Source organism: Dreissena polymorpha, chromosome 3, assembly GCF_020536995.1.
Source record: "Dreissena polymorpha isolate Duluth1 chromosome 3, UMN_Dpol_1.0, whole genome shotgun sequence".
Classification (NCBI taxonomy): domain Eukaryota; kingdom Metazoa; phylum Mollusca; class Bivalvia; order Myida; family Dreissenidae; genus Dreissena; species Dreissena polymorpha.
In genome coordinates, this window is record NC_068357.1 from 140922025 (window position 1) to 140937222 (window position 15198).

Genomic DNA, 15198 nt, shown 5'->3' on the forward strand with positions numbered 1-15198 from the left:
TTAAGCTGGCGAGTGTTTTTATAAGAAGGCGATAAGAGGATTAGTGATCAGCTGTAATGGCAAAACATGGACTGATTTGCAACATTTAAAGCGTCTGAAAGCGGTAATTGTCTATGATATTATAAAAGCGGCCCGCTGCGAGTAAACAAATTATAAGGTGTTGAGAAGTTTTTTTTCCGGGGATAATTGTGGGTGTATCTTCTAAAGAAAATTTATCAGAGTTTATGACTTGTTGAAAGTAATTATCGCTAAATTAAATGACCGCTATTTCTTTGAATTAGAACGGTACAATTACACCGTACTATCGGTTTATGACACCGAATCCGCTTTTTAGACTTTTACGGACGTTACGTCAACGGAACGTGACAAGCTTTATTTACTGAATGAATGAGATGCATGAGAAAACAATTATACCAGCGTTGATAAAGTCATTGTTTAATTTAACATTATGAAATAAAATCAATCTTAAAGATATTATTCTCTATTATTCAATGTACACGCGTAAGTTAATGCTGTTATTATGCTTTGTTAATGCAATGTGCATTTGTTTTACACTGTATGCAAACGACTGGGTGGGGTAACGACGTAGTAATACTACCAACTGACCAACCTTCTTAAAATTGTGATCCGAATTCAACGGTCACCTGTGGACAACGGTCACTTTGATCATTTCCCTTGACTGACCGCTGAATTCAGGTTTGACTGTATTTAAACCATAGCATGCCTTTTTCATTTGAACAAACACGTACTCATAAAGCTATTTATATACTGTTTTAATTGATGCATGTCTTAAATTTTTTATGAGGTATCAAATACTGGTTTAGAATATTGATTGTGGCTTACAACAGTAATACTACATTTAAAACTTTAAAACTTTGCTTACTAATCTGTAGACAACAAGTGCATCGTCAATATGGTAAAGAACACACACAATTTTCAACTGCATGTACAAGTACATTGTATATGTTTTTTTTCCCTGCTGCAGGAGATGTGGTATACCAGTCCCCTCTGACTCCTGCAGAGCTCCTGATTGCTCTGCACAATCTGGATGATAAAGTGGACATGAAGACTGTTATTAAAGGTACACTTTAATGAATGAAACGCTTGTCCCAGATGACCTATGTGTTTGATTTCATGGTGGCCCTTCATAAGAGATAATCTGTTAATTTGACTTCAACTTTAAAAATGTTACAGTTAAAAGTTAACAAGTAGTTTGTGAAACATTTTAAAAATATCATAAAGTGCAATTAAAGTTCTTGAAAGAAGTAGAGTTGCATCTATTGTTTGTTTTGTTGTTGTTTTTTTTCAACTGGAATTTTTCGTAACAAAAAAGGTAACACATGTTGTTAATTTTCTGCTTGTTACTTATATAGCCTGTTACAGGCTGGGAGAAATTATATATTATTGCTATTAAATGTATCATTCTCCATGACAACATAAGCTTGTCTCCATCCCCCAGCCACCAACCTGTGTTTTGGTGAGCGCAAGGTGTACACGCAGGAGGTGCTGGCGCTGGTGATGCAGCACCTGATGGAAGCCACCCCGCTGCCCACGCTGTTCATGAGGACCGTACTGCAGGCACTCTCCATGTTCCCAAGGCTGCACGGTCTGGTGCTGAACATCCTACAGAGGCTTATACTTAAACAGGTGTGATTGCATTGTTTTCACAAATGTTTTGACAAAAAAGGTCGACCAAACACATGATCAACATTACCTCAGATGATCAATTTAGCCTCGCTCAGGGAAAAACTTGGCTGAATGCATGTGCGTTAACCCTTTCAATGCTGGAACCGAATTTTGAAGGCCTTTGCAAACAGTTTGGATCCAGATGAGACGCCACAAAACGTGGCGTCTCATCAGGATCCAAACTGTTTGCTATTCTGATAGTATTCTTTGAAAAAAATCGAAGAAATTGCTAATTTTAGAAATTGAGCAGACGACATTTTAGCAGAAGACAAATTACCCAGCATGCAAAGGGTTAAGTGTGTTCCCAGATTAGTCTGTGCAGTCTGCACAGGTTCATCAGAGACCAAAATATAAACTTCTATAGACTTCTTTTGTTTAAAGGTGTTCTCTTTTAATGAAAATCCAGTGAAGGGAGGAAGTGTTGTCCCACATGAATTGAGTCTAGGTTTCCCAGGGAGAAAGGTTGTCCCACATGAATTGAGTCTAGGTTTCCCAGGGAGAAGTGTTGTCTCACATGAATTGAGTCTAGTTTTCCCAGGGAGAAGTGTTGTCCCACATGAATTGAGTCTAGGTTTACCAGACCGTGGCTCAATTGATCATGTGACATGTTGTCGACCATGTGTCAAGTCAATTAGAAGGTAAAACTTTTGTTTGATGGGCCTATTTTCTTAAAACATTTGTTAATAATGTCTGATTTAAAGGGATTGTTGTGACAACACTTAATCAACAAAGTGTTGAACCAATTAAAAGGTAGGACTTGTTTCTTTGATGGAGCTATAATGTAAAAACGTTCCTCAAGAGTCTGATGGGCCACCACCTCAGTATGTTACTTTGTATGGTCATAAATCTCATGATGTACTTTCACTTGTTTATCATATGTTATCAGTGCCAAATAATCATGTCTTTCTCTTCGCTTAATTTTATAAAATGAGATGAGTCAGTAATATATGTTGCTTGCCTTTGCAAGCATTTGATCTCGTCAGTTATTTTACCCCTATCAAGAGTAAGGGTATCACGTTTACAGATTTTTCTAAACGTTTAAACGAAATGAAATAAACGAAACGTTACCTTTTAAACGGTATCCCTATGTCCGTTTAAAAAGCATCCGACAGTACCATTGCATTTCCAAACTAAAAATAGTAATTATTTCCGGAAGTAATATTCAGCGCATATCCCATTCGCGCAATAGGTCATATTAAAACCGTAAAATATTATAAACAAGACCATCCGTATCACCACATGTGTATTCGTCATTCTATAAAAAAAAATGAATGTCGAAAATAATGTAAAATCGATGAAAAATACTGCATCCGAAAACGACACTCCGAAAAAAATGTACGTATTTTGCACATGAAATCCAATGTGCATATCGTTTGACCGCAGCAAATAAAAAACCAGTTAACTAGCAAAAACGTAATCAATATATAATTTGGTTAAAGTATTGCTTTTCAACATGCTACCGCAGTGTTTTACTTTGCTAATCAATCACTTAACATATTTCAAGATGGCGGCATACGCACTGTTTCGTTGCAATGTTGTAAGATTTTCGGAAAGTAGCGAAGATTTTCCGTTAGTTTCCGTTCATGTCTGTGCCATCCTCTAACCAATCAGAAATAAATTACTGCCGAATTGGGTAGCCCGGATTAACCGCAAGTACCCGGATTTCGCAGTTCGTCGTCACTATACTTCATACGGCTAGTCGGCTACGTTATTTGCATAATATTTATTATATTGATATTGACTATCGTTTAAATGTTTATTGTTTTGGTAAACGTTTATGAGCAAAACACGAAACGCGACCGTTTAAACGTGATAGCCTTAATCAAGAGTGGTGTATATTACAGACACTGTCAAACAGTTTGGCAATCTGTCGCTTTGTCTGCTTAAAATTTTATAAGTTTGTAGAGCGAACTACTTCCACATTTCTGCACATGCTAATCTGGGATGACAATTTACGCACATGCATTATTTCCCATTTTCTGTGTGCCGCAGGTATGGAAGCAGAGGAAGGTGTGGGAGGGGTTCGTGCGGTGCTGTCAGAGGACAAAGCCCAACTCGTTCCAGGTGCTACTACAGCTGCCGGTGGACCAGCTCAAGGACGTGTTCACCATCTGCCCCGACCTGCGGGAACCACTCCTGGAGCATGTCAACAAGCTGACTGAGACTCAGGTATATACCAAAAATGGGTGTTATTGCAACCATTGCTTAAACTCAGGTATATACCAGAAATGGGTGTTACTGCAACCACTGCCATGGGATTGTGTCCTCTTTTCAGGGCATTGATATCTTTTTAATGCAAATAATAGTTTTGGTGAAATCATTAAAATAGGGTTGTATTTTCCTCTGCAGAGGTTTTTCAGAAGTCATGACATTTTCATGTGGTTCACATAATTGTTTTGCCTGGAATTATTGAAAAAAACAATATTTGGTTTTGCATAAAGATTAATTTTATCATGCTATATATAAAACGTATGGGTTTTAAGCAAGCCTAGCACTCAATTTGTTGCTAAATTTCACTCCACTTCTGCACTTGCATCATAGCCCTGATAACTACCAAACTTGTGGTACGTCATGAATGGTTTAATTTGTCTGTAATTTTATCATATTTGAATATTGACTTTTTTGTTGGCTAAGTAAGTTGGAAAGTGCTGGACTACAAATCTGCAGATATTTGGATTGATTCCTGGTCCAGCAAGATCAATTAGGTATTGCTATAATGTTATTTCTATGGCCACTTTCTCTCTAGCTCTGATTTAAGTTAGGCAGTTGTAGGTTTATGACTTAAATATGTGCTCTCAGTACAGTTAAACCAGTTAACCTTGGAAATGTTTTAGAAGATTAACTGATGGCTGTGATATACTGAAACACAATTGAAAATGGCAAAAATACAAACGAGCAGCGCTCTGTGAAAAGGGGGCTAAATGCATGTGCGTAGTGTTGTTCTAGATTAGCCTGTGTATATTCCGCTGTTACGGAAATTATGTGTTTACCCACATTAAGATCAGTCTTCCCAGAGAGAGGCTCCAATAAATCATGACCATCAATGTGCCATATTTCAGCGCTCTCACCTTCCACCTGCTGTGATCACGGTACTGGAGACAGACCCAATGATAGAGAAGAAGGCAGAGGAGGCGCGGCTGGCCACCGAGGAGAGGCTGCGTCGTGAGGCTGAGGAGATGTTAAAGATACGCAGAGAGGCCGAGGAAAGGGCCGCCGCACTCAATGAGGTAGTGAAGTGTGTGTTTGCGGTCAAATTTAGGGCCCAAATTTTGCTCCATTCCAAATCTCAAAAAGTATTTTTTTTACCTCATCACTGCTTAAATTTCCCTATTGAAGGTTTTTACACAAAAAACTTAAACGAATCTAAACTTTTAGTTCCTCTTCCTATCCCACTGTATTAGTTGAACCTTGGTAAATATAATATTGAAAACACTCATTGTCAAGTTAAACTTATTGTTAGCAAAAAAACAAATTTTCCAATTTTAGCCGCAACAATTTTGTTTTTCCCCAATCCAAATGGTGAGAAAAAAAATGTAGTGAGTGATGGCCTTTGATTATATCATCCAGAATTACAAATGTTTACATTTTAAAACTTGGTCTTAGTTAAGGGCTATGTGAAGCTTTATAATGTTAAAAGCTAAAATGTATTGTAAATGTGGTATTTAATACCCATAGTACACTTCACTTAAGTCTAAAATCTCATGCACAAGATCAGTAAGTTGGTGAGGATAGAGGCTGGGATCATATCTGAGACACCCCCTCCCCCCTGAGTGTGTAACTACTTAGATAATGAATCAGCTTTTTTTGACCTTCATATAGTTTTTATCAACATTGAAAAGCATATCAGAACTGTTATGCGTTTGTTTGTTTGAGTTTGATATTCAATTGATGGCTTTAAAATATTGTTTATTTGCTTTCAGAGAAAGGGTGACAAGAGAAGAGAGGTAGGTTAAAGATGTCAGGTGAACACAAATAGTGTAGATTGTTTCAATAATGTGTGGTGAAATAAAGAATGCTGCTTTAACCCATTCCCACTCAGGAGCAAAGTGAAAATGGCTATGTGCAAACAGCATAAAACCAGAACAGCCTAAGAGTAACTTGCAGTCTGTTCAGGTTTTATGCTGTTTTCTGCTCATCAGTATCTAAGGGTTGGAAAGAAGCCTTTAAAACTTGAATCTAGTAGGAAAGAAAACATTTAATTTTCTAAGGGACTGCAAATGGGTCAAAATACGTATCTAAGTGTTTAAGGGTTAAATAGCTTTCCTTAGACTGTTATTTCCAAGTCGAAGTAACCAATGTAATTATATGGTAATTATCAATGCCCATAAAATTCTTTAGTGAAGGGGTGTATATAAATTTAGACATTCTGTCTGTCAGTTTGTCTGCATAAAATTGTTAAGTGCAAACTGCTTCCACATTTCTCAAGTCATTTTGTTTGGGATGGGAACAAATATTCGAAAATGGTCGTAATATTGAAATCCAAATTTCCAGTAAAGATATTTGATTTTTGTGAAAAGTGACTTCCAAAACATTTATAGATTTGAAGTCATATTTTATGTTTTTTTGCAGACAAATTTCATGTATCAGTCCATGTTTGGATAACAGGTGTCATCAATTATTGAAGTAATAAGGTGATAATTTGCAAATGGGAGGGAATCTGGGAAGGGGTTGAGTCTAGTCTTAAGTGTTTTTACCTGTTGGTTCACAAGGGTGTTAATACACTGTATTTAATCTTATGTCCAGAATAAATGACAGGTAAAAAGAATAATTGAATGTATTTCAATAATGAAAAACAAGCATTTTAATATCATTATTTGTCCCCATTTCTAGATGGCAATAAAACTGTAAATTGTCATCCCCATGACGTATAGAGTGATGTGTAAGACCCCTTTCATCTGCAGTCATCCACATTTCCCTGTCCGTGAACTCAGCTGATAATATTGTTAGTCAAGCTAGTGAAAAAGTTTTACTTTTGCATGTTGTGAAATTATTTTGTTAATACCATGATCTTATCAACTTTGTCAATAATGCCTTTAAAAAAGCAGTTGAGAACAAAATACAATAAGATTTTTTTTAAATATTGAATGTAAACTATTGAAAGCCCTGTGTCTGTTCCAGCGTGGTCGTTCCCGCTCACCTGTGCGTGACAGGAAGTCTCCGGGGCGTGATAGAAGGTCACCAGGCCGAGACAGGCGTTCATCCAGCTGGGATAACCGTTCACCGGGCCGCGACCGACGGTCACCAGGGCGGGACAAGAGGTCACCAGGGCGTGACCCTCGACCCTCTAAGGAGAATAGGGTCCCTTTGCCGGACCCCAGTGACCCCTCGAGTGTGAAACAAGAACCTGCGGATCCCTCTGGTAGCATTTTGCTGGTTTTTCTGTTTAAACTATGTTTAAATATATTAGCCTTGCTCTGGGAAAATGTGGTTTCATCAATGTATATATATGATATATAAAATGTGGTTTCATCAATGTATATATATGATATATAAAATGTGGTTTCATCAATGTATATATATGATATATAAAATGTGGTTTCATCAATGTATATATATGATATATAAAATGTGGTTTCATCAATGTATATATATGATATATAAAATGTGGTTTCATCAATGTATATATATGATATATAAAATGTGGTTTCATCAATGTATATATATGATATATAAAATGTGGTTTCATCAATGTGTGATTGTACAGGATTTTTGGTAAGAAAAGATTTACTTTAAACAAAAAAGTGTCTGCTAAGGCTAATTTCTGCACAGGCTAATCTGGGATTACACTTTTAACACATGCGTTAAGCCATGTTTTTCTAAAGTGGGGCTAATATCTTATCTGTCTTGGAAAGCTGATCAGCCCATACAAACTTTTATTGTACTAATTCGGATTTAAGCAATCATTTTCAATTGTTAATTAATGAAATTATTGGAACCTGGAACTTTTTCTCAGGCATGGCTAAATAACACTTTGGATCTGGTTCCTATGGTTTAATCTCTATGCACCAGAACAAAGGATTATTGTTTATTGACAGATAAGAGTACATTTATTTTTATGTCCCCTGTATGGTGGCATATAGCAGTTAAACTGTCCGTCAGTCCGTCCATCTGTCTGTACGTCTGTCCGAAAACTTTAACATTGGCCATTACTTTTGCAATATTGAAGATAGCAACTTGATATTTGGCATGCATGTGTATCTCATGAAGCTGCACATTTCGAGTGGTGAAAGATCAAGGTCATCCTTCAAGGTCAAAGGTCAAAAAAACAAATCCAAGGGAAGTAACAAGCTTTAAAGGAATATAATTTCTATTTATCATTAGGCAGGTACAGATCATTTTAACAAGGGAAGTAATATTTTTTATTATATCCCTATAAAAGATATTACTTCCCTTGTAAAAATGATCTGTACCTGCCAAATGATAAATTTTTTTCAATGAATCAAAGCGGCGCAGTAGGGGGCATAGTGTTTCTGACAAACACATCTCTTGTTTAATTAACAAAATGGATAATTCAACATGGACCATACAACTTTTAAATTGACCCTGTATTTTGCCAACAGAACCTCCTCGTGATCGCCGAGACCGTCCTGCGGAGACTCGAGATAGGCGCGAATCTCAGATAGCCGCCATCAACCCTACTGCAGACGTGACCGTTCTCACGTCAGATCTGCCAGTGCCGCGGCGTAGGACTAGCGACATCAAGCGCAACCCGTCTCCTAACCGGCGAAACCCCTCCCCTGGGTCAGAAGGAGTTACAGTTGTGAAATCAGAACCAGCTGATAAAGGATATGAAGTATGTACATTTGTGCCGTGCTGTTGGAAAAACGGTTTCAATTCATGTGATAAGTTTAAGTGTTGTTCCATGTTAGCTTGTGCAGGCCACACAGGCTAATCAGGAACGACACTTTCCTCATGTATGTTTGTTTTTTATCTCTACTGGCCGAAGGCCTGAAGAGCTTATGTCATGGCGTGGTTTCTGTCGTCCGTCCATCCATGCGTGCGTGCGTTAGACTTTTTTTTGTTTACGTGATAAAGTCCACAGTTTTCATCCGATTCTTTTCAAACTTGTTCAGTGTCTTTATATTAATGGGGACTCGATCCCTATTGAAAATGGGTTACATCAGAGTAAAAAGTCCAGAATAATCTCCCCTTGAATTTGAGAAATTTGTGAAATAAGGCTTGTTTACGCAATTAAGTCCACAGTTTTCATCCAATCATTTCCCAACTTGCACAGTGTCTTTATCTGAATGATGAGTCAAACCCTATTGAAAATGAGCAATATCGGAGTTATAAGTCCAGAATTATCTCCCCTTGAATTTGAGAAAAAAATGAAAATTCAGTTTTTTTATGTGATGAAGTCCATAATTTTCATCCAATTCTTGGCAAACTTGCACAGTGTCTTTGTATCAATGAGGACTCAAACCCTTTTTTAAAAAGAGCAATAGCTAACCAATAAGTCCAGAATGACTTCCCCTTGAATATGAGAAAATTTTGAAATCCCGCTTGTTTACGCAATTTATTCCACAGTTTTCATCCAATTATTTCCAAATTTGCACAGTATCTTTATATCAATGTGGACTTGAACCCTTTTGAATATGAGCAGTATCGGAGGAATAAGTACACAATAATCTCCCCTTGAATTTGAGAAAATTCTCCTTGTTTGCGCGATTAAGTACACAGTTTCCATCTTATTCTTTCCAAACCTGCACAGTGTTTATAGCAGTAGAGCGATTCAGGCCCTCATGGGCCTCTTGTTTTAAAGGAAGTCACTTCTTCACAAAATCCAGTTAAGGCCAAAATTCTCATCTCTTATAAGCATGTGCGGACAACTCAGGTTGACCTGGGAAGTCACTTTACCCACATGCATTAAGAACATTTTCCCAGAGCACAGCTCCTTTTTGTCTTTCTTATTTTTGCTTTGTGAATGATAAACTGTTATTAGCTCCTCCAGAAAGTTCTTACTCAAAACATAACATGTTCAATAGCAGAATATGTGGGTGTACATAGTTATGCAAATTTAAAAAAAGCTGTTTATAATATGATAATGTGCCACTGTTTAACATTGGATAGTGCATAACAATAACAATTGTGAAAAATAAGTTTATTGTTCATGCAAAACTACAAGAATTGTCTATTTTTTATGTCCCCCACCACTATAGTGGGGGACATATTGTTTTGCCCTGTCTGTTGGTTGGTTGGTTTGTGTGTTTGTTTGCTCCAACTTCAACATTTTGCCATAACTTTTGCAATATTGAAGATAGCGACTTCATATTTGGCATGCATGTGTATCTCGTGGAGCTGCACATTTAGAGTGGTAAAAGGTCAAGGTCATCCTTCAAGGTCAAAGGTCACATATATAGCTTTAAAGCGGCGCAGAAGGTTCTGACAAACACATATCTTGTTATTTATGACACAATTTTATTGACTGTGCTGTTTGTGCCGAAAGCTCATATTATTTCTGTATTTTTTAATTATACAAAGTAATGTATTGTGCATTACACATGCTAAAACATTTTTTTAAATTATACATGTATCTTCAATTGTATACCTTGTTTTTCAGAGAAACAAATGATAGCGATGTAGAATTGATATGCAGAAACAAATCCTAGCGATGTAGAATTGATATGCATTGGCAGTCAGTGTAAGTGTCTTGAATTTCATTGGAACAACAGCCTGCAGAAGAACAGTCAAGATTGTTGGAAGCTTATATCATGTGACACGTTTGAAACTTGTATCATGTTACATGGACCTCTTTGTCTGCTGCAGATTCTGAATGCTTGCAGGAATGGACATGTGTCATGTAATAGGAATCAGATATTCACTAAGCTGAAGTTATAATGACCATACACTTTGATTAACTGCTATGCAATTATGCATTTCAACTTTTCTATGGTAAACACAGCTTTTGTTGTTTTTCCTCTCAGTATTTTGAGGTGATTACTTGCTTGTATTAATTAAATAAGCTAAAATGCTTAGAAATACAAAATATGGTACAAGTTTTATTTGGTGAACAGAAAATACAATAATTGCCATTTGGTACATGTTATTGCTTAAAACTATAAAAAGAACAATTCTTTGTTCTATTAATAAAACTGTGTATATAGTGTTTGACATTCTTTTTAATTATTCTTGGTACCAGTGCTTTTATTGTTGAAATGCATTATATACAATATCTGTGTTTGTTAAAGGGACTACCGGTATACATTGTGTTTACTGTTATCATGATTTCATTAATGGAATGCATAAGTTATTGTGCCAGTTTGAGTTAAGAGGTGCATTACTTTGATGTAAAATTAAATGTTGTTACGCATGTAGATGTATATCATCTTTATAAAAAAACTGAACATAGTATTCTTTTGTCTGAGAGTACAATAAAATGGTGTGTACTGTTCTTCGTGTTCCTACTATTTGATCACTATTTGTTAAGGAATATTATCCTGCAGAAGGTAACTAAACAAAGAAACAAGGTAGTAATGGGTTCATCTGGATGCTTTTGCATAACCAGAGACACAAAAGGCACTACAGTATTTACCTGAGACCAGCAGGCACACAACTGGTGTCAGCGTATTTTTATGTTTAGGTAATAAATTGTGTATTGTTCTGTGAAAATTGGGCAAAATGTATGTGCGTAAAGTGTCCCAGATTAGCCTGTGCAGTCCAAACAGGGACGACACTTTCCGCTTTAATGGTATTTTTCGTTTAAAGGAAGTCCCTTTTTACAGAGAATCAATTTTGGGCGGAAAGTGTCGTCCCTGATTAGCCTGTGCAGACTGCACAGGCTAATCTGTGAAGACACTTTATGCACATGCTTTATGCTCATTTTTCTCAGAACAAGACGCAATATGTCTTGACCTGGATTTATTGGCTCACATGACCTAGATCTAATCAAGGCCAAAGTTTTAGGACTAATGACAAGACAGGATGGCTCTTTGTTGGTCATACTAAAAGTAGTAGAATTTTCATTCTGTATAATTTTTTGTATAATGTAAACAGAAATCTGCTGCAATAATTATGTTCTAAGTCATCCTAGGAACACGGTCACACCAATTGGCGGCCATGTTTAACAATCGACCTAAACCATTTTAAAACTTGGTTGATATATCATTAAAACAAAAATTGATGATTGGGAAAATATTACTAAAAGAGTTTATAAGATCCATTGCAGGCTGTTCTTGAACCATTTTTATGTCCCCCACTATAGTAGTGGGGGACATATTGTTTTTGCCCTGTCTGTTGGTCTGTCTGTCTGTTTGCGCCAACTTTAACATTTTGCAATAACTTTTGCTATATTGAAGATAGCAACGTCATATTTGGCATGCATGTGTATCTCATGAAGCTGCACATTTTGAGTGGTGAAAGGTCAAGATCATCCTTCAAGGTCAGAGGTCAAATATATATGGCCAAAATCGCTCATTTAATGAATACTTTTGCAATATTGAAGATAGCAACTTGATATTTGGCATGCATGTGTATCTCATGGAGCTGCACATTTTGAGTGGTGAAAGGTCAAGGTCATCCTTCAAGGTCAGAGGTCAAATATATGTGGCCCAAATCGCTTATTTTATAAATACTTTTGCTATATTGAAGATAGCAACTTCATATTTGGCATGCATGTGTATCTCATGAAGCTGCACATTTTGAGTGGTGAAAGGTCAAGGTCATCCTTCAAGGTCAGAGGTCAAATATATGTAGCCCAAATCGCTTATTTTATGAATACTTTTGCAATATTGAATATAGCAACTTGACATTTGGCATGCATGTATATCTCATGGAGCTGCACATTTTGAGTGGTGAAAGGTCAAGGTCATCCTTCACAAGGTCAAGGTCATCCTTCAAAGTCAAACGTCATATAGGGGGACATTGTGTTTCACAAACGCATCTTGTTAAACTTGGCTCGGACATCATTTGAAAAATGTTCACATCAAGTTTCATGAAGATTAGGCAAACATGAAACAGCTTTTTGCTGGTCATTTTGAATTTTATCAAATAAAAGTGGTAATATTTTCATACTGTATACAGTTAGCTATGTGTAGTAAGTTAAACAAAAATTTGCCACTCTAAAAATATACTGAGAAATATCAGAAAAGCTGTCCCACCTCCTGGTGGCCACACAAAGGACTTAGTTTAGTTGAAACCTATTTATTTTAGCTCAATTGCATAGAAAGCCTAAGACTTATTTGAAACACCCTAGAGTCCATTGCCTGGTACTAGAACCAGTACTTGGTGTCTATGGGGGAGATCTTTAGAATGCTTCACAGTTTGGATTGAACCCATGGCATACGGGTTGCTAGGTGAACACCAAATCCACCACGCATCAGCGACTCTTGAAACAACACAAAGGACTTAAAAAATTTTAGAACTTTGCCGATATATCCTTAGAATAAAAAGAAGCAAGTTTAATGCAGATTGGGCAAAAAATTAATGTGCATCACATCAATGGTGGTCTATTTTTCAACTGAATGGAACCATTTTTTAACTTGCCTGAAATAATCATTAGAACTGTTCTTACCAAGTTTCGTGATTATTGGGCTTTAAAAAGTGACTTAATAGTATTCAAAAGGTTTCAATATTTTGCAATGGAATCAACACATTTTTAACATTGAATGAGATATCGCAGAAGCAAAACCTATTGTTCAAGCAGCGTTCATGTTGATTGGGTAAGTAATGTGTTCATAAGCTTTTTGTCAACTTTACTAAGTTTGATGAAGACTAGAAAACGTGTGTTCTCAAGGTATTGTGATGATGCATGACAGATGAAAAACAACAGACAAAAGGTGATCACAATATGCTAAAATATCATTGAAACACTACCTGTTCTTAGTTTCATTTTGTCAGATAAAAAATGGCATTGAAATATAGCGACAGAAAGATGATTAACTGTACCATATACATGGAGAAATTTATGACGAAACACTTCAATGTTTGCAAAACAGTTTAATCACTAAGTGAAAGAAAATAATATATATGTTTACACATTAAACATGCATTGAATATTTATCACAGACAGATGTGCAAATGTATTGACTAATTATATAAATGCCAAGCAAATAAAATAACAAACTAGAGTTTCATTTTGCAACTTGCATGTACAAGCTAAAAGTTAATAAAATTGGAAATTGGCAAACATGGACAAAACCAAAAACATGGAAATAATGAAGGTTAAAACTATCTATAATATAAGCAACAGGAATGATACTTTAAACATTTAGATAATAGTTTTGGCAAAAAAAAGCATAACTGGAAAAGCAATTAATTGTTTAATGATAATTTTCAAAGCAATTGAATGGTGGACAGGTGAAGTTAACTTCAATTCGCATAAAAAAGCAAGAACATTTAACAAGTAAAGCAAGACAAATTGCAAATCAAAGTAAAAGTTGTTTGTGTTTTAAAAATGCATTAAAAATAAAAATTAAAAATGCATTAAAAATAAATAATTTTTAATATAACGGTCACATCAAGAGACGATCTTCAGCCTTTTGATGTGTTGAAAAATCACATTATCCATCTTTTCAGCTATTGCAATATATGATTTTCCACTCAAAGTTGTCTAGACAACTATGACATTTAAAAAAAAATTAATACAATTAAATAACATTATCTCACTCGTTCAATATGTGCTTTTTTAACTCTTTAGTACGTCCGAAACGTATCTGCAAAATTGACACCAGGACAATTTTATTTATCTGTGAAAGCCTCTGTAACTGCCTCAGACACAGCTGTCTGACTTCTACTGGCATGATGATCTGAAAAATGATAAAATGAGCCTTGTTCTGAGAAAACTGGGCTAAATGCATGTGTGTTAAGTGTTGTCCCAGATTAGCCTGTGCAGTCCGCACAGGCTAATCAGGGACGACACTTTCAGCCTAAACTGGATTTTTGCTAAGAAGAGATAAAATTTAAACGAAAAATTCCATAAAAGCGGAAAGTGTCGTCCTTGATTAGCCTGTGCAGACTGCAGAGGCTAATCAAGGACGACACTTTACACGCATGCATTATGCCCAGTTTTCTCAGAACGCGACTCAACTTATGAGTATTGCAACAAATATTGAACTATTTAAACAAAGGTAAATTCAATTACAATTTATTTCTTTTCTCCACTGGTTTTTAATTTGCTTTTTCGGAGGAACTTAAATAGTTAATTCCAAAATGTGGATTTAATGTGTTTTTATATTTCTATGATTTATACTATATTAAAGACTTAAATGCGGTAAATGATGGTATGTTTTATTTTGATTTTAATGCAAAAATGAACAACATTTATCTCTTGTAATCCTTTTTGACAATAATTACATTTTTTGCCTTGTATGATTTTTAAAAAATAAGAATGAAAAAGTCTGCTTCTCTAACTAAGCCTTTTCAAATGTAAATCAATCTCTATGTCCCACCACTCTCTCCAAGGGCACATACCATGTGGAGGTTTAACCGTGTCTATCTGCTTCAGCTTCCCCATCTCCCTCTTCCTCCTACCCCACTTTCTCCTCCTGTCCCTCCCTTCGCACTCCTTTCCTTCCT

General features: G+C 36.1%; 2 protein-coding genes across 3 annotated transcripts in view; one reads left to right on the top strand and one right to left on the bottom strand.

The window, feature by feature from the left end:
• LOC127871694 (symplekin-like) overlaps positions 1 to 11077 on the top strand; it is a 34551-nt gene extending 23474 nt beyond the window's left edge. The window contains exons 28-35 of one of the 2 annotated variants that reach the window (XM_052414823.1): positions 986 to 1081; positions 1460 to 1647; positions 3679 to 3855; positions 4746 to 4913; positions 5607 to 5630; positions 6805 to 7045; positions 8247 to 8479; positions 10247 to 11077. In XM_052414823.1, coding sequence (XP_052270783.1) covers positions 986 to 1081; positions 1460 to 1647; positions 3679 to 3855; positions 4746 to 4913; positions 5607 to 5630; positions 6805 to 7045; positions 8247 to 8479; positions 10247 to 10258 — 1139 coding nt within the window. In that variant the 3' untranslated portion in view covers positions 10259 to 11077. The remainder of the gene's footprint in view (positions 1 to 985; positions 1082 to 1459; positions 1648 to 3678; positions 3856 to 4745; positions 4914 to 5606; positions 5631 to 6804; positions 7046 to 8246; positions 8480 to 10246) is intronic. The other variant, XM_052414824.1, reaches the window with a different exon arrangement.
• Positions 11078 to 13605: 2528 nt separating this feature from the next.
• The window catches only part of LOC127871699 (protein phosphatase 1 regulatory subunit 36-like), a 129811-nt gene continuing 128218 nt past the window's right edge, over positions 13606 to 15198 (bottom strand). The window contains exon 16 of the mRNA XM_052414830.1: positions 13606 to 14429. Coding sequence (XP_052270790.1) covers positions 14362 to 14429 — 68 coding nt within the window. The 3' untranslated portion in view covers positions 13606 to 14361. The remainder of the gene's footprint in view (positions 14430 to 15198) is intronic.